Source organism: Podarcis muralis, chromosome 16 (genome assembly GCF_964188315.1).
Source record: "Podarcis muralis chromosome 16, rPodMur119.hap1.1, whole genome shotgun sequence".
NCBI classification, from domain to species: Eukaryota; Metazoa; Chordata; class Lepidosauria; order Squamata; family Lacertidae; genus Podarcis; species Podarcis muralis.
The window spans coordinates 22,675,357-22,694,069 of record NC_135670.1 but is presented as its reverse complement, the minus strand read 5'-3'; the positions used below and the strand labels follow the sequence as shown (position 1 = coordinate 22,694,069).

The following is an 18,713-nucleotide window of genomic DNA, read 5'->3' as shown; positions in this document are numbered from 1 at the left end:
CTAGCAGTTACTGGGACATTTAGAACATCAAAAAAGCCTTGCTGGATGAGGCCAGCGGTCTGTCAAGTCCAACATCCAGTTCTCTGGCTGCGAAGTCCACAAGCGAGACCTGAAGACAACACAGCAACCTCTCCCCACTTGTGATTTCCTGTAACTAACATTCAGAAGCATGCTAACTCTAGACATATCTGTTACAGCTCATGTAACTATGGCAAATCCTCCTCGAATTTGTCTAATCCTCTTTTGAAGTCAATTAAGCCCGTAAATTCAACCATGCTGGATCAGGTTAACCATTAAGGGCAGATGAGAGTTGAAGTCCAATATCTGCAGGGCCGCATGTTCCCCACCCCTGCGTCAAAGGTATAAAGCGACATTTAATATATAAAGGACAAATTAAGAAGTCATAATGAACAAGATTTTCATATTTAAACTTCTCTGCTGGCTCCGTTTTAAGCAACCATGCATAAACAGCTCTTGCAGAGGCTGAATCACCATACCTAATAACATTTATCTCTCATATAGACACACCCTTTTTCTTACATAATCCCAAGCTCTTCTGAACTCAATAGATCTACTGCTTTTTTGCCCCCATTTTTTTAAACATTTTTAAAATTAATAAACAAACCAAATTTTGCACATCTGTGTGATATTTTCGCCCCAATAGATGGCATTAGATTCAATTTGAAATCCTCAAGACTACGACTGAAATCTTCCCCACCTGCAATTTTTGGTGACTATAAATATAAAACTGGAGAGATAAGGGGAGTGAGTGGCCAGTTTTAGGTTAAGGGGAGAAGTCTGCTGGACGGCACTCCCAACCCCAGCCAGCTCTACGCACAGCTAGCACAACTCGCTGCCCTTGATGTTTCATTGTTGCAGACCACATCCACTAGCAGGAAGTACAGCTGTGTTCACCAGGAGTTGAGCAACAGCACCAAGTGTATTCTCAGAAAGTTCCCTGTTAGCTTCAGGGGCCTGGGGAGGTAGATAAGAGTCCCCCTCCTGTTAGAACAGCCTTCCCCTCTCATCTGTGCCCTAGTCAGTTTAGCTGGTGGTCAGCAGCGGTGGGAGATTTAATCTAACCATTTGGGGAAGGCTGTTGGAATGGGAGAATGACTGCTATGATGCAGTACGGTCATGTAAAATTCAGTTGCCCCAGAAACTCAGCTTCCCAGTTCTGGCCCTGACAGCTTCGAATATGGAAGTGTGTGGGGCGGGGGCTTTGCAGATGAGATCCCAGAAGTCAGGTGAGTAACTGAAGATGTGCAATGCTTGGGGGCAGGCCTTCAAACCCTGCGTACCCCTCCCCACCGTGAGCAAAATGCAGAATTATGCGCAGCTAGAGATGATGGATGAGGGACGCGGGTGGCGCTGTGGGTAAAACCTCAGTGCCTAGGACTTGCTGATTGTATGGTCGGCAGTTCGAATCCCTGCAGCGGGGTGAGCTCCCGCCGTTCGGTCCCAGCTCCTGCCCACCTAGCAGTTCAAAAGCACCCTTAAGTACAAGTAGATAAATAGGTACCGCTTTATAGCGGGAAGGTAAACGGCATTTCCGTGCGCTGCGCTGGTGCTGGCTCGCCAGAGCAGCTTCGTCACGCTGGCCATGTGACCCGGAAGTGTCCTCGGACAGTGCTGGCTCCCGGCCTCTTAAGCGAGATGAGTACGCAACCCCAGAGTCGGTCACGACTGGCCCGTACGGGCAGGGGTACCTTTACCTTTACTTTAGAGATGATGGACAAAGGGTGGGCAGCCCAATTGCTTTAAGTGCGGGAGAGCAGAGGAAAGAGAATGCTTGCTTTGTTTAGTTCACCAGCAGTCCTCCCCGCACCCCCCCAAAAAACCACAGTTTGATTATGAATCTTATCGACAGGACTGAAACAGTGAGTCTTAAATAAGTATATTTATGTGCACATTGAAAGAAAAATAAAGGAACATTTGTAAACAAGCTTGCAGTTCATTTATACATTCAAGATTAGGCACAACAGAAGTCAAAGCAGTTTGGTTTTTTTGTTTGTTTATGCAGAGCATCACTATGAGCTATATGGAGACCAAAAGGTGGTGGTTAAGGTGGTGGTTGGGGCGGGGCTGGGGGGGCATCGCTTACTGGTAACCTACCCACAGCAGGCTGGGAAAAGGTTAGGTGTACAACTCATCAGGAAACACACTTCAGTTCCTGTAAAGCCGATAAGTTAGTAATAGACACACACGATCCCTGTAGAAGAATACATCAGACCCTGTATAAACTGGCTTCGTTTAAAAATAGAAGTATTTACATTATAGTCTGAACTTGCATTCTCTTGCCAAGCGTTACTTGTTTTGAGATGTACAGTCTGAATTAACATGGGCAATAAGTTGTTTTTTTTACAAAACAAACAAACTTGAAGCTTTAGGGGTGTTGTTGCTAGGAAGAGGGCAAGGAACTATTCCCCCTTTGTTGTTTTAGGACGGTGCTTATGGGAAGCCATTGGCTCGTGTGTCTCTGCCGGGACCGCTGACCTGCTCAATGTTTAAAAATGGACAGATTGGCTTCCTTATGGGGACGGGATAGCTTACTCCAGGGCTGAAGATGGAGAGCTGGAAGTTTAGCAATTACTGCTGCTGCTGCGTTCTAGAAGGCCTGGCAGCTTTTATCCTGCAGCAATGGAGAGGGTTGGGACGCTCAGCTCATCCCTGTGACTTCAGGTAACAACCATGGAAGCCAAGCACTCACAGAGTAACTTCTGACAATTTATTTATAGTCTTGCTACTTGAAATATTTATAACGCCACCTTTCTGCCTGACGACAGGCCTCCAGGATGGCAGACGACAAGTGAAAGTTAGTATATAATTTTTTTAAAAATCCCCCCCTTTTAAAAGGCAGTGGTGAGTTATAAAGGCTCTGGGAGACAACGGTGGAAGATATGCTCTCCCACCCGCCTTAAGCTGCTGCTGCTGCTCCTGTAGGAAGGAAAAGGTCACTGCACCATGCCAGTCAGAGTGAATTTTGTTTTTATTTGATTATTGTTAACAACAAGTTCAATACTTTTCCAGGTGGAGTGTGAGTTGCTCCTGTTGTTTCTTTACCTTTTCTGCAACCGTTAAAAGGTAGTGGCGACAAATTCTATATTGTAGTTATGCTCGAGAACCTCACTGATGCTAGCAAGCTTCCGCTTGCAAATTTAACGTTATTTCTTCGTGGGATTCCTGGAGGGTGAGGGCGAGGCCCCTTCAAGTAGCTGAAGACGCCTTTCCCCAGCCACCGTTAAAACAAAGGGCTGGTGGTTGAAAATAAAGATGCACACTTTACAATAAAAAAGTAGAAACTGATTTGATTTCCTTTTTTTTTTGTTTTTTACGAATATAAAGTTTCTTGTAAATATGTACAGTCCTTTGAGCTATTCTATAGCAGGAAGCATTTCACAAACAAGACACAAGATATACACTCTCAGGACTCGACAAGCCGAGCTTTCAGGTCACGAGGGACTTTTTTTCCCATGAGATGCAAAGACCTTAAAAACCTTTCAGAACACCCAGACCCAGAGGCAGAAGTCTCAGCATGTTTCCTGACAAACCATCTGATATAAAATAGCCCGGATATACAACAGACCAGACCCTGTAATCCACAAGACCCTCCAGAAGGGCACTGATTGAAGCAGAAGAGATTTTAGGTGCCTCTCCAGTAGGGCAGCACCAGCTGGCAAAAGGAGTAAGCAGGAGAGGCAGAGTGGGATTTTTGCTCTTGCCAGCTTGGAGTGAAACGCAGCAGCTAAAGCAAACCAAATGGCCGAAAGCCTAAACTTGGAAACTTGTTTGCCTCAGTGGCTCAGCAACACCCGGACGTGAGAAGCTATAGAGGGGATTGCAGCGGGGAGGCAAAAAGTGATGGAGAAATGTTTGGAAGAGTTCGCCAAAGCTGTTAAAATTTGCCTTTATCCTCACTGCCGGGAAGGGGTGGTCCGTTGCTGTACTAGGGATGGGGAGCCTGCCGACCTCCAGAACGGGAGCCAAATGGGGACCTGACGAAGGCAGGAGCAAATGGCACGGTGAGAGCACCTACTCCCCAAAAGCTGCTGCCTGCCTTTGACCACCAGGTGAAGCCATCAACCCATTCCCACTGACTGTGGGCCTCCAGATGTTGGGCTCTGTCTCCCATCAGTCCTGGCCAGCGATCATTATGGGCCCAACGCCAACAGGAGAATCAAAGGTTCCCTGTCCCTGACCTACCCCAAAAAAGTACAAACCACACTATGGCTTGTTTTGTTTCGGTCCCCCACTCCCCTCTTTGGTAGCGTCTGAGCGCTGGTTGCACTGCTGCGGCAAGGAGGGCCTTTCCTTTAGCTTAGCCTTTATCCAGTATATAGTGATACGTTTGTGAACAGGATCCTGCCTAGTGCTGGCTGGGGATGGGAATGTCATCATGCCTCGCTAAGTTCTGTTGTCGTGGAATCGAGAACTGTTAAAGCTCATTCTCCTTCAGTGCCAGTTTCCCCAGTAAACAATGATGGTTAATTGTTGCAGCATAATCTATAAAGGCTTCAGTTTAGTTAACACGGGAGGTACAAGATACAATATCTAGCAAAAGCAACTGAAAAGGAGACTGCAGCCAGGAGGATGGTGGTGTATAGAAGCATGCAGGGAGCTGCCATGCAGAAAACCTGGGTAAGAGAGGGAGGTTTTACACCTCCATACTGCTTTAGTGCAGAAGGAGAGAGTGAGAGAAGTGGATCGCGACCACTTATTCTGTGTTATCGCGGGATATTTGGGGAGAGCTAAAACAGGACGTTCCCTTCCCTGTAACCCGGCTGACGGCAGAACTGCACTTAACGGGTATCTTTTTCTTTGGGAATCCTAAATTCCAAAAGGTTTTGGAAGGAGCGGATGGACTAAATTGATCAGGCTTTCTCTAAAAGCTCTACAGCAGAAGCTAATGATGTTGGGTGTGGAGACACGAATCGCTGTGGCCTTTTGCCGGTTAAAGGGCCTTCCCAGAATTCCAGCATCTTTCCCAAATGCTGATATAGCCCACCTTTCAAGACGTAGGTGAGATCCCCATCCCATCTGACTTCTGTTGATGGGGGGTGGGGCGAGGGGGGGCTGGTAAAAGGCTAAAAGCGAAGTATAAAAAGTCCATGAACTGCTTGAAAGAGCAACGGTAGTAACAAAGTGCTCAAAAAGAGGGAAGGGGCAAGAAGAGAGAGAAGGGAAGAGAAAAACCGAACTGCAGGAAGCTGCAGGAAAAGAAACTGAGATGCAAACGATCCTTGCGAGCAACTTGAGTCCTGGTGGATCGGATCCTGTTGCCAGAGCAATTATTTGGGGCCCAGTGCTGTTGGCTGGGTGGGTACCTGGGCAGCTAAGTTAAGAAGTGCATCTACTCAGTACATTTCCTCGGCTCTTCCTGCAGTTCAAGGTCAAGGGGAGGCTTGTGTAGCTTATACTGACGATTGGTCCCAGACCTGTTACAGAAAGGAAGAAAATGATATGAAGTTCAGCAGATGCACTTGGCGTCAGAGTTCCTAGAATTGTTTACAGCACATACTGCTTAGTAGTAAACAGAGGCTACTGTCTTGTGATCTTCAGATGAAGGGCGGTATAGAAATTTAATCAACAACATTTTCCAATAGTACCTTTCCCCAAAATCCACCATTTTGGGCCCTACAATTCAGTGAGGCCTTCTTGGTGGTGGCTCCCAATTTGTGGAATGCCCTCTCTAGTGAGGTGCATTGGCCTCCTTCATTACTAACTTTTGGAGGGAGCTTTAAAACATTCCTGTTTAGACAGGTATTTGATAGCTGAAATACCTGTCTCTGGCAGCCTTGAAATTATTAGATTTGAGAGTAGGTGACTTACTTTTAGAAGTTTTAATTGTATTGTTTTAGTATTGCTAGGTTAGCTGCCCTGGGTTCCTTTGGAAGGAGGGTGGCATATAAATTTAATAAGCGTTGAATCTGAACACACAGGGATGTATTGCTTGATTGCAAGGTTTGCCCCAGCCACCTAGACCACAAAGCCAACTCCTCTGGGATCATTCCTATATATAAGGGATTTTTCTAGTATGAAGGGCAGAATTGCTCTCTTGGAATTGCCACGATTTGAAGCTATTCCACACAATAGCACAGCCAATTAAGAGATTTCTGCTGAAATATGAAGCGGCACACAAGTTAATTAGATAGACAACAGAGTTGGGGTTTTCAAATTGAAGTCCATAGAAGCTCCATTCAAGTGGTTCATAGAAAGTTTGCAGAACAAATCAATAATAAGTCCTCTACTTTAGCTCCCCCCCCCCATGACAATATCAAGGCAGTTTTGACCAGGGGTAGATTCTCCAACAAGGAAATAAGGCCCTGCCATAGAGCCCATGATTTTCATAATATGGTTCTGGGGAGGTCTACTTAATTTCCCCTGAGAAATTAAAACGGTGATCTGGCCTAATGCCTGGACTGATTTCAACAATGACGCCTGTGCTGAAGGAAAAGTTCAGTTTACTTCACATTTAAAATCCAGAAGCAAAACTTGGTGTGTCCCTCCAAATTGTTATCAACCCAAATCAGTATCAGAACAGTCCAATTTTGTCAGCTGCGAATTCCTGGTTTACACTGAATACATTTTGTCAGATAGCCTACAAGGGCGGGTTTCACTGGCTGCGGTTCAGCTAACCCACGCAGACTGTTTGGACTGATTACATTCTACAGCGGCGTGGTCGTGAGGGTTTTATGTGAGTAATGCACTTCCCTTTGCCAGAATAACAAGATAATCAATTTTAAGTGATCTTTCAAGCCCCGCTGCAGCCCGCCCAGCAATTTTCAAGTGGTCTATGAGAAAAGAAACGTGTAACAACTGCTGTAATAGAGAAATTGCTACAGAGGAGAGAATCTGCTGGAATCATCAAGGGGCACCAGCTTTTCCCTCTGCCTGGGATCCTTTTAGGGAGGAGCCGCTGCTTGAGTATTTACTCTGGCTCTCTCTTAACATTTTTGTGGGGAATGTTCATTGCCCTGTTTTCAGGAACAGGAATGTATTTGTGTGTTTTTTAAAAAAATACATTTAAGGTTTTGTTTTGGATTTCTATCATTTGTATTGTTTGCATTTGCATGTTTATTGCATTTTTGGCTTTTGGCTAAAAGGCAGCATAAAAATAAACTGTAAAGTACGATAAATGGTGCAGGACAGTCCAGCTTACCTTGTTGACTTGGGAGAGGGGAGTCCTTGCTCCCCCCACCTGCATCCGTCCCCTGCTGCTCTCCTCAAACAGCCTCCCAGGAGACCTTTCCCTGCGGGTGCTCAGGACCCTGCCAGGAGATTTCTCCCTCTCTAGAGGACGCCCAGGAGACTTGTCCCTGCGCATCTCCGTCCTTCCCTCTCGATAGCGATGGGGTGTGCTTGGCTCCCGAGGGTGGCTTGGACCTTCCGGAGGCCCAGGGCTTGACGCTACCCGCTTGGTTATGTGCTCGTTATATGTCGGGGGGCCTCTCTTGTTCGGACTGCTGTCATTCAAAAACAATGGACGTGGACAGCTGAGTGACAATAAAAACCTTAACGTTACATTTTTATTTGCAACAGCAAAACCCCCCACTGTGCCTTTCCCCTTGCTCTGCGATGCCGTTTTTGGGGACGGACACAAGCGTGCCGCTGCGTCTGTAACAAAGCAGGGCTGGCAGACGGAAAGGGGAAAAGATTTCTCTGTTGTGGACTCTTTAACATGCGGCAGAAACCCTGCACTGCTGCGTAACCAGCCCCTAACATGTAACCTTTGGATCCAATCTAGTTCTGCCTCTGGGTTACTATCCCTCCATCAGTCACCAATCTTCCAGCTCTTTTCACATGGAATGTGCACATAAGAACATAAGAGGAACCTGATGGATAAGGGAAAATGGCCCATCTAGTCCAGCATCTTGTTTGCACAGTGGCCAAGCAGATGCCTGTGGGAAACATGCAAGCAGGACCTGAGCACAACAGCACTCTCCCCTCCGGTGGTTTCCAGCAGCTGGTATTCAAAAGCATTCCTGCCTCAACTGTGGAGGCAGAACATAGCCAGCACGGCTACTAGGCATTGATAGCCGGCTCCTCCAAGAATTTAACTAAACTGCTTTTAAGGTCATCTAAGTTGGTGGTGACCAATGCCTTCTGTGGGAGCAGTGATGGCCACACACACTACTGCTCCCTGCCCCCTTAAAAGCCAGCAAAAACCATCTCCTTTACATAGCCTGATCTCCTTTTCACCTTTCAATATCTGGATTTGTACCGTGCTCCCATTGACTCAGCTTTCTCTTTTTCCTACACCTCTCTCTTGAGAAAACGCAGTCTGGCTTCCATCCACTGCATTCCACTGAAACAGACCTCACTTAAATAAATAAATAGCCTTGTTCTCAGATCTAAAAAAATCTTCGCTCTTCCATCACCATCCTTAACCTCTCGGCCACCTTTGACGCAGATGCTTGTGAACATGCTCTTCAGGTCAACACCTTCCCCATCTTTGGATCTCTGTAACCCTGATGGTTTTATTTGAGCCCAGTTGAATGCAGCCTGCTTCAGTGTTTTCCCTGGAGGTCTTCCTCTGTTCCAGAGGACTCTGCCATGATCCCACAGCTATCTAAACACAGGGTGATCTTCATCAGGTCTCTATGCTGAAGATATCCAGATCTCTCTTCCCTACCACCAACCTCTTGCCTTCTGCTAGTCCTTCAGCGGCTCATCACTGCCCTCAACATGCCCAAGTCTGAACAGCTCCTCTTTCCCCTTCATCCTCCCCCTTGTCATTGGGTGTAGAGAGTAGCTGATATTACCACTACCTACCCAGCTGAGTAAGGGACGCGGGTGGCCGTGGGTTAAACCACAGAGCCTAGGACTTGCTGATCAGAAGGGTTGGCGGTTCGAATCCCCGTGACGGGGTGAGCTCCCATTGCTCAGTCCCTGCTCCTGCCAACCTAGCAGTTCGAAAGCATGTCCAAGTGCAAGTAGATAAATAGGTACCGCTCCGGTGGGAAGGTAAACAGCGTTTCCGTGCGCTGCTCTGGTTTGCCAGAAGCGGCTTAGTCAGGTTGGCCAAATGACCCGGCTCCCTCGGCCAATAAAGCTAGATGAGCGCCGCAACCCCAGAGTCGGTCACAACTGGACCTAACGGTCAGCGGTCCCTTTACCTTAACCTTTACCCAGCTGAGTGAGGTAAGGCATGCTCAGCTTCATCTTCTCTATATTCAACATCTGTTCCTTCCCCTGCATCTTCTCATTTAAGACACAGGCCCACATTCTCATCATCACTTGGCCTGGACCACCACTTTCTTTCAGAGGCATCCCCCTTATTATTACACCTTCTTCTCCTCAACTTGTCCCAAAACTCTGCCTCAAACTACTCAGTTTACCTCTCCCTTTGGGGAAGAGGCATAGCTGAGCGGTGGAGACTGTAAAAATGGGATGCTGGACTAGATAGGCCATTGACCTGATCCAGCAGTCTCTTCTTATGTTCTTAATGGGTCTACGCTGAGCAGAACTTGCATTGGCATGAACCACGTATCTTTCTCTAAGGCTTTTCTCAACACTGGTGATGCATCCTGCTTTCCATGCAATCTTTAATCTTCTCCACTTTTCTTCCCCAGTCAAACTGGCATCTCGGTAGGTCAAACTGTGCCTAGCTCATCATGTCCATCTACTGCCACCATGCTATCCCCATCCCTCCAAAGTAGAGGGCACCTTGGGGCAGGGGTCTCTCTTTCCCCCTCTCCTATAAGTGTAAAGCTGTAATATTACTTCTTACCTGCGCGTAGTAGAGGGGACCCGGTGGAGTTCGTTGTTTGATTCCTTCACCAAATTCCCCTTGCAGCAAATAACTCTTAGTTTGTCCTGGTAGGAAGAGGCCAGGTAAATTGCTCCTGATGAAATTGCTGGACCCAGGTAGCGAGGGCTCGGAATATCCAAGTGGGCTCGTGCTGGAGTGCTGGGGTGGGGTGGAGAGGGAAGAGTGCCTTTAAAATTGGCTCTTAAATCTTGCTTCGGCCAGTTTGGCCTCCACAGTTGTAGAAGGCAAGCAGTGAGGCGGCGTAATTACTTACCCGAGGGAGGCACGTGCTTGGATCTCAATCACTTCGAGAGAGTTGAAGTGCGTCACAAACAGGTAAGGCTCCCTGTAGGCTACAGCAAGAACAGTGCCAGGAACAAAGATGAGTAAAGTAGTCAGGGAACTCACAAGAAAACATCCTAAGAGCCTGGCTGCTGATTCAGGCCAATCTTGTCCAATACAGTGGTGCCCCGCAAGACGAATGCCTCGCAAGACGGAAAACCCGCTAGACGAAAGGGTTTTACGTTTCTGAGTTGCTTCGCAAGACGATTTTCCCTATGGGCTTGCTTCGCAAGACGAAACGTCTTGCTAGTCTTGCGATTCCCCCCCCCCGCTGTTTTCCCCCTTTTTCTAAGCCGCTAAGCCGCTAATAGCCTTTTAGCAGCTTAGCCGCTAATCCTTTAATAGCCACTAAACCGCTAATAGCGCTAATCCGCTTAGCCGCTAATAGGGTTGCTTCGCAAGACGAAAAAACCGCTAGACGAAGAGAATCGCGGAACGGATTCTTTTCGTCTTGCGAGGCACCACTGTATCCTGTTCTCAACCAGATGCCCCAATGGGACACCAGCAAGCAGGACCTGAGCATAAGAGCGCTCTCCCCACCTACTGGTATTCAGAGGTATACTGTGTCCAGTGGAGGTAAAATATAGCCATTGTGACCGGTAGCCACGGACAAGCTTGTCCTCCGTGAACTTGTCCAATTATCTCTTAAGAAGCGCATGTCTTGTCCTCCTACAGCCCTACTTCTGAAAATGTTTTAGACAGTTGTTCTTAACTATTTTTACCGATTTCTTTTACAATCAAGCGGGACCCCACATTTAAATTCTTCCCTGGTCTCCTTGCTGGCCCTAGTAGGATCAACTTAGCCAAGTGATCATTTGATGTCTGCTGACTGGGGTTCTTGTTCCACCCCCCCCAAAGAAAATGACCCCTGAATTTTTTAATTTTATTGATATTGATGCTGCATTTTATGTTGTATTTTATGCTGTTTTTAAGTCGCATTTTAATCAATGTTTTATATTTGCTGTTAGCTGCCCTGAGCCCGGTTTTTAAACTGGGGAGGGTGGGGTATAAATAAATTTGTTGTTTGTTTGTTCTTGTTGTTGTTTAAATTTTATGAAATAAATAAAACCATGCCTCAGATTTTTGAGTTTTTGTTTTGTAAAAGAACACATCTACTTAAGCCAGGGATGTGGGAACCTGTGACCTTTCAGATCTAGCTAGATTCCCAGCTCCCAACATCCAGGACCACTGGCCATGTTGGCTCAAGGCCATCACCACCAGGAAGGCCACAGGTTCTCCCTCCTTCTCTGCTGAAGGTCCTTCTACAAAAGGAAAGACAAATGCCCCCTCGCTATTTCTACAAGCCTCGGCATCTCTGAACGCTAGAAAAAGATGGGTGCACAGGTAATAAAATCACACAAATGCTTACCGAATGCTAAAGGCAGACGACTCCATTTCAGGTCATCTGAGCGACTGCGCCTTCCATAGGAGTCTACAAAGACGCCGAACTCTGCAGGAGGGGACACACACACACACCCAACAATCACCACCATTCCATTTCAAGCTATTATTCTTAAGAGAAATGAAATGTGTGTTTGCCAGGTTTCCAGAGCTCCACGAAGCCATAATTGCAGTTGTTGGATGTGGGAACAATTTCCCTTTGAAAAACCTAGAGCATGCGCTGAACATGCAGTTTGATCTTTGAAACTAAGCTGGCCTGAGAGTTGCCAGTACCTGAATCACCCTGGAAAGCTCCAGGTGTGCTGCTCTGAGCTCCTTGGGAGAAATGGGCAGAAGCTGAGCAAGACACTGGACTAGACTTACCATGAAAGCAAAGCAGATACTCCTCCCTCTGCCCTGTAGGGTTCACCTGGATGATATTGATTGGAAAACTGTTGGTGGATGATGCAAACACAGCAGAAGCTAAAGTATGGTCATTTTTGTCCAGGAATTCTAGAAGGCACAAGAGAACTAGATCAGTGCCTATTTCATTTTGAACAAAGGTCATATCTCAGTGCCAGAGCATCTACTATACATGCAGAAGGTCCCGGAATCAATCCTCAGCTTTGTCAAGTAAGGCTGGGTCAGACTCCTGCCTAAAACCCAGGAAGAGCCATTGAAAGTCAGTGTAGACCACGGGTAGGCAAACTAAGGCCTGGGGGCCGGATCTGGCCCAATCGCCTTCTAAATCCAGCCCACGGACAGTCCGGGAATCAGCGTGTTTTTACATGAGTAGAATGTGTCCTTTTATTTAAAATGCATCTCTGGGTTATTTGTGGGACATAGGAATTAGTTCATTCCCCCCACCCACCCCAAAAAATAATAATATAGTCCGGCCCCCCACAAGGTCTGAGGGACAGTGGACTGGCCCCCTGCTGAAAAAGTTTGCTGACCTCTGGTGTAGACAGTGCTGAGCTAGATAGATCAATGGTCTGATTTTGTTTAAGGAAGATTTCCTACACTCCTATGACCAAGGCAGGGCAGGCATGAAGGTGACAGCCCACCCCTGCCACACATCCCATTGAAGACTTAAAGCACTAGCTCTTCAAAGCATGGTTAGGAAGTGACACCTACCCTCAAGGGTGTACTGCTTCATCTCAATTTCATAGAACTTATTTGTTCCAATGATGATGCTGTAACTGGTGAAATGAATGCAGCTGCAGGGCTCCGAGGTTTCAATCTCCTGCAAGGACGGAAACAAAAGCACAGACATATAAGCCTCAGTTAGCCTACTTGGATTATACTAGAAAAATGCAACCTCTGCTGCTGATAGAAGTAGTGCGACTCATGCAACACGTTGGCAATTAATATACACAGAACAATAATTATACATACTTTATCAACCTTCCGATAAGTTCATTTTAGGCTGGGTAGTTCGCAAGTCTTTGTGGCTTTGTTTAATGTTTTGTATTTTTTTCAGAAGGTTGATAAGGTATGTATAATTATTGTTCTGTGTATATTAATCGCCAACGTGTTGCATGAGTCGCACTACTTAGAGTATACAGCACCCTAAGGGTGGTTAGGATTAAGAAGATCCTAGGAATCTGTCTGGCTGCAGTCACAAAATCCAAGATAGGTCTGGAGTTTCCTGGCTTGGGAATGTGACAACTGCATTGGCTTGTTCAGTCTCACTTTGAGGAGAGTGGTAGAGGATTCTAGGTAACACTGCTGGGATAGGGATTAAAATCCTTGCTCTGCAGGAACAAATAATAATGCAGCTGCCCATTGGCGTCCTTCCAGCTTGTCGGTTTTAGTCTCTTTCTTGAATTATGGGGTCCAGAACAGACCTCAGCATTCAAGGTACAGAATTATAAACCAAGTTGCTGCATTTAGCCCCTTGCAACTAGACTACCACGTTCTTGTTTACTCTGTGTTAAGTCTCACCAATGCCCTGCATAAAACCAGGTCACGTTGTGGACCACACATTTCAGCTGTACATTTCAGAAGACCGGTTGGCTTTCAAGGATGCATGTCCACCGTTACTGTTCTCCAAACTGATGGATCGCTAGTAAGCATCTGTGGGATTCTTGTAGCACAGATTAAATCTCAAACGGGGCTGCATATCCTAAACTACACTGACAGGCCAGTATAGGATCACCACTACGTACTTTTGCATCAGTCTGATTCTGTGTGGCAATGTGTAATGTCCAGGGGAGTAACTTAGAAGAAGAAGAAGAGTTTGGATTTGCTATCCTGCTTTATCACTACCCTAAGGAGTCTCAAAGCGGCTAACATTCTCCTTTCCCTTCCTCCCCCACAACAAACACTCTGTGAGGTGAGTGGGGCTGAGAGACTTCAGAGAAGTGTGACTGGCCCAAGGTCACCCAGCAGCTGCATGTGGAGGAGCGGAGACGCAAACCCAGTTCACCAGTTCACCAGATTATGAGTCTGCTGCTCTTAACCACTACACCACACTGTAGTGTGGTGAAATATTCATTACTGAATATTTATGATGAAGACACTATACGGTTGCAGCTTGGTCAGTGCAAAGGCAAAAATGGGTGGAAGGCAGGTCTAGTCATAACTAATGGAAGAGTGGGCAGGTTATTCGCCATGTCAGGGTTGGGACCAACTGTTGCCAGCCTCTTGTGGGCAAAAGGGGACTGCATTGCAATTGCAAACTTTACCTTCCTGATGCAGAACTTGCTGAGGCTCTCATTATAGCGCAGAACCACCACTTTGTTGGGCATTGCTGCACAGATGCACAGCCCATTCTCAATCTGCATGTGAAAGATAACAAATAGTGCTATTTTTTTTTTTTTAAATTTTATTTATATCCCGCCCTCCCCAGCCGAAGCTGGGCTCAGGGCGGCTAACAACAATCAAATAACCAAATAGTTGAATAATCACACATTCTAAAATATTTCATTATAAAAATTAATTAAAATCAAATTGATGGCAACCAAAATACTGTGCAGGTTGCCAGAGGAGGGAGTCAGGCTGCGCCCTGACCAAAGGCCTGGTGGAACAACTCTGTCTTGCAGGCCCTGCGGAAAGATGTCAGGTCCCGCAGGGCCCTAGTCTCTTGTGACAGAGCATTCCACCAGATTGGAGCCACAGCCGAGAAGGCCCTGGCTCTAGTTGAGGCCAGCCTAACCTCTCTGAGGCCTGGGACCTTAAGGATGTTTTTATTTACAGATCGTAGGTTTCTCTGTGGGGCATACCAGGAGAGGCGGTCCCGTAGGTACGAGGGTCCTAGGCCGTATTTTGTTGCACACAGCCTTGATAATATAATATAATATAATATAATATAATATAATATAATATAATATAATATAATATAATAATAATTTATTATTTATACCCCGCCCATCTGGCTGGGCTTCCCCAGCCACTCTGGGCGGCTTCCCAAAAAATATTAAAATACTGTAATACATCAAACATTAAAAGCTTCCCTAAACAGGGCTGCCTTCAGATGTCTTCTAAAAGTCTGGTAGTTGTTGTTCTCTTTGACATCTGGTGGGAGGGTGTTCCACAGGGCGGGCGCCACTACCGAGAAGGCCCTCTACCTGGTTCCCTGTAACTTGGCTTCTCGCAGTGAGGGAACTGCCAGAAGGCCCTCGGTGCTGGACCTCAGTGTCCGGGTAAAATGATGGGGGTGGAGACGCTCCTTCAGATATACTGGACCGAGGCCGTTTAGGGCTTTAAAGGTCAGCACCAACAATTGTGCTTGGAAATGTACTTGAAATCTAATATGACCCAGGGTGACATACAAATGTCGTAAACAAATAGTGGATGCATGGTCTTGAGATGGGGCCTAACAACCCTTTTGATCATCATACCCTGTGTTCCAGGGATCATTGCATTAAGAGGCAAATTCAGAGTTTGGGGGGTCCTACCTTGCCAGCAGCAAAAAGATGACATCCTTTCACAGCCTCGAAAACATTTGGAGAGACATCAGGCTGGGCTGGCAGGTGGGACTGGGCTAGAGACTGCTTAACTTTCTTCACGTCAACAAGACACAGTGCTCTCTCATCCCCTGAGGAAAGACACAAAGGAGCAGGGAAACATTTCTAGCTAAGCCAAGGAGCAAAATTACAGAAGTAAAAGCTTCATGCTGCTCCCGCACTTAATGGCACCAAATCACTAAGAGCTGGTTTCTAGAAATATTTTATGTCTAAACAGCACTGGAACTTGTTCCGTTCACTGAAAATGGGTTAAGTCCTACTTCACAAGTCAGAAGGATCATCAAAGAAAGCTTAATAAACTTTTATCAACTTCTGTTTATTAACTTAATGGAGGAGGGACCATAGCTCAACAGCAGAGCACCTGCTCTGCATGTAGAAAGTTATCAGTCCTGGTTGGACTGAGAATATTCCCTGCCTGAAAACCTGGAGTGCTGCTGCCAGCCAGTGTAGACAATACTGAGAATACTAAGCGCTGTGTAAGGCAACTCCCCAATTTCCTAAATTTGATGATGCAAAAGATAGTGGAAGGTGGTTGCATACAAAATAAACCATCCAAAATCATTGAAAGGTGTTTCAAAACAAGGACAAAATTGCCGACGCAATTCTATATGACTAAATGCAAACAAAAGAAAACAAAAACAAAACTCTCCAAGGAGAGAGTTACCAAGGTACACACGTACACACACACACTGCAGTCCTGAGAGTGCAGAAATGCCACACAGAATGTAGCATTAGCCACAAAATCTGCCATCACATAAACTATGATGTTTGTATGGTTTTTTCTCTTTTTCTAATAGTAAGTTTCCAGCTACAGTGGTGCCCCGCAAGACGAATGCCTCGCAAGACGGAAAACCCGCTAGACGAAAGGGTTTTCTGTTTTGGAGGCGCTTCGCAAAACGAATTTCCCTATGGGCTTGCTTCGCAAGACGACAGCCCATAGGGAAATCTCCGGGACAGCGGGGAAGCGCAGCGAGTCTTCCCCACTGTCCTCGGACCTCCTCCGAAGCCTGGCGGCGGGGCGGGAACACCTCCTCCCGCCGCTGCCGGGCTTCAGAAGGCTCCTCCGAAGCCTGGCGGCGGGGCGGGAACACCTCCTCCCGCCGCTGCCGGGCTTCGGAACGATGCTCCGAAGCCGGGCGGCGGGCGGAGAGGTCCGCGAAGCCTGTCCAGGACAGCTTTTGAAGGCAGGGGGGGAGCAAAGACTCTTCTGAAGGCGGGCGGGGGGCAAAAATCTTTGCTCCCCCCCGCCTGCCTTCAAAAGCCGTCCGGGACAGCGGAGAAACGCGCTGCCTTTCTCCGCTCTCCCGGGAAGGCAGGCAGGGGGGAGCAAAGACTTTCGCCCCCCGCCCGCCTTCAGAAGAGGTCCAGGACCTCTTCTGAAGGCTGGCGGGGGGCAAAAGTCTTTGTCCCCCCTGCCTGCCTTCCCAGGGGCTTTTAAATCGCCCCGGACAGCGGAGAAGTCCTCCGCTGTCCCGGGGCGATTTTAAAATGCCGCCCGCCAGCATTTTAAGATCGCCCCGGACAGCGGAGAAGTCCTCCGCTGTCCCGGGGTTTTTTAAAATGCTGGGGGTGGGAAGAAAAGCCCTTGCCCCCCCCCCAGCCTTCAGAAGAGGTCGGGGGACAGACTGTCCCCGGACCTGGTCTGAAGGCGGTTTCCATAGGAACGCATTAATTGATTTTCAATGCATTCCTATGGGAAACCGTGCATCGCAAGACGAAAAACTCGCAAGACGAAGAGACTTGCGGAACGAATTAATTTCGTCTTGCGAGGCACCACTGTATTATGGTTGGGGTAAGGTGTGCCTGTAAGAGTGCAGGCAATGCCCACTGAAGTTTCAGGAGCCTGATGAGGAAGGCTGATGAGGAAACATTCAAATTGACATATAAGAGTTCCATTATAGCAGAATACATGGTTTCCCGAACTCTACCTGCTATCATGAGCAGCTTCTCCAGATCCTTGATGAGGTGCACTTGGAAGACGGCACCAATTCCTGGGACATGTGTTAAAGAGTTCTTCAGCACATTCAGGGCATAAAGGCCTTCCTCAGCACCCACTAGGACCACCTGCAAAAGGGGTTTATGAAGAGTCAACACACAGAGAGAGAAAGGCTACAGGGATGCTATTAAAAACCACCACCACCACCGAAGGAAGAAATCCCAGAAGGTCCAAAACTAAAGAGGTTCCTTGTTCAGTTTGCTTATTCCCCAGCATGGCAAAGCAAGGGTTGGCAAAATCCCCCATTACCTGGTCACTGAAGGGCAGTGTGCAGTTGATATCCAAACGGTCCTCTCCCTCCAGCTTCAGGAGAGAATTTCCAAGGAGCTTCTGTGCATGAGGGAGAGAAAGGGAGAACTAGCATGGTGCACAGGAACGATACAATGGAAACTTCTTAAACCCACCAATGAAAAGCTATGTTTGCCAAAGACATCACCAGGAGCAGGCTAAGACTAAGGATGGCCGAGTCCGAAAGACCGCAGTGGCACAATCCTTTCTTTCTAACCTAGCCCATTTTGCCATGGGGTGGACACATTCCAGTAATTCTGCATGGCTACTAACAATAACAACAACCATAATAATAAAAAATACAGTTGTACCTCGTTGCAGACACGATCTGTTCTGGGGTGCCGTTTGCACCCCGAAAAGTCTGCAACTAGAGCGGCGCTTCTGCGCAAGTGCGGAGCGCGATAGAACGCTTCTGCCCGTGTGGCAAAACCCGGAAGTATACAGTTCTGGGTTTGCCGTGTTCGCAAGCCGAAAAGACGCAACATGAACCTAACGCAACACGAGGTATGACTGTACTTTCCCACCTTCTTCACAGAAGCACATGAGAGAAGAGCCCTCGGGTTCAGATCTCGCCCTGTGACAGCAGATCTTCACTCCATAAAGGAAAAAGTAATGCAAGCACATACTTTCTTGCCAGCCCCACAAAACTAGTTGCATGCAAGAGTAGATGCCAGGGTTCCTTTTGCTAAGAATGTAAAGAGAGCCTGCTGGATCAGACCAGTGGCCCATCTGGTCGAGAACCCTGAAAGTGGCCAGTCAGATGCCTATGGGAAGCCTACAACAACAGCACTCTCTACTCCTGCAGTTTCTAGAAACTGGTACAGTGGTACCTCTAGTTAAGTACTTAATTCGTTCCAGAGGGCCATTCTTAACCTGAAGCTGTTCTTAACCTGAAGCACCACTTTAGCTAATGGGGCCTCCTGCTGCCGCCGGAACCTGATTTCTGTTCTCATCCTGATGCAAAGTTCTTAACCCGAGGTACTATTTC

The 18,713-nt window shown here is 47.2% G+C and overlaps 1 protein-coding gene across 10 annotated transcripts in view; it reads right to left on the bottom strand.

Annotated features, from left to right (window-relative positions):
* Window positions 1-1,881: 1,881 nt before the first annotated feature.
* The window catches only part of CIT (citron rho-interacting serine/threonine kinase), a 107,006-nt gene continuing 90,174 nt past the window's right edge, over window positions 1,882-18,713 (bottom strand). For 7 of the 10 annotated variants that reach the window (XM_028710768.2, XM_028710770.2, XM_028710777.2 and 4 more), the window contains 11 exons: window positions 17,687-17,767; window positions 17,370-17,505; window positions 15,373-15,512; window positions 14,161-14,253; window positions 12,608-12,716; window positions 11,858-11,986; window positions 11,463-11,543; window positions 10,026-10,104; window positions 9,731-9,910; window positions 7,160-7,493; window positions 1,882-5,435 (listed from right to left, as the gene is read on the bottom strand). In XM_028710768.2, coding sequence (XP_028566601.2) covers window positions 5,412-5,435; window positions 7,160-7,493; window positions 9,731-9,910; window positions 10,026-10,104; window positions 11,463-11,543; window positions 11,858-11,986; window positions 12,608-12,716; window positions 14,161-14,253; window positions 15,373-15,512; window positions 17,370-17,505; window positions 17,687-17,767 — 1,386 coding nt within the window. In that variant the 3' untranslated portion in view covers window positions 1,882-5,411. The remainder of the gene's footprint in view (window positions 5,436-7,159; window positions 7,494-9,730; window positions 9,911-10,025; window positions 10,105-11,462; window positions 11,544-11,857; window positions 11,987-12,607; window positions 12,717-14,160; window positions 14,254-15,372; window positions 15,513-17,369; window positions 17,506-17,686; window positions 17,768-18,713) is intronic. The other 3 variants (XM_028710772.2, XM_028710773.2, XM_028710776.2) reach the window with 1 other exon arrangement.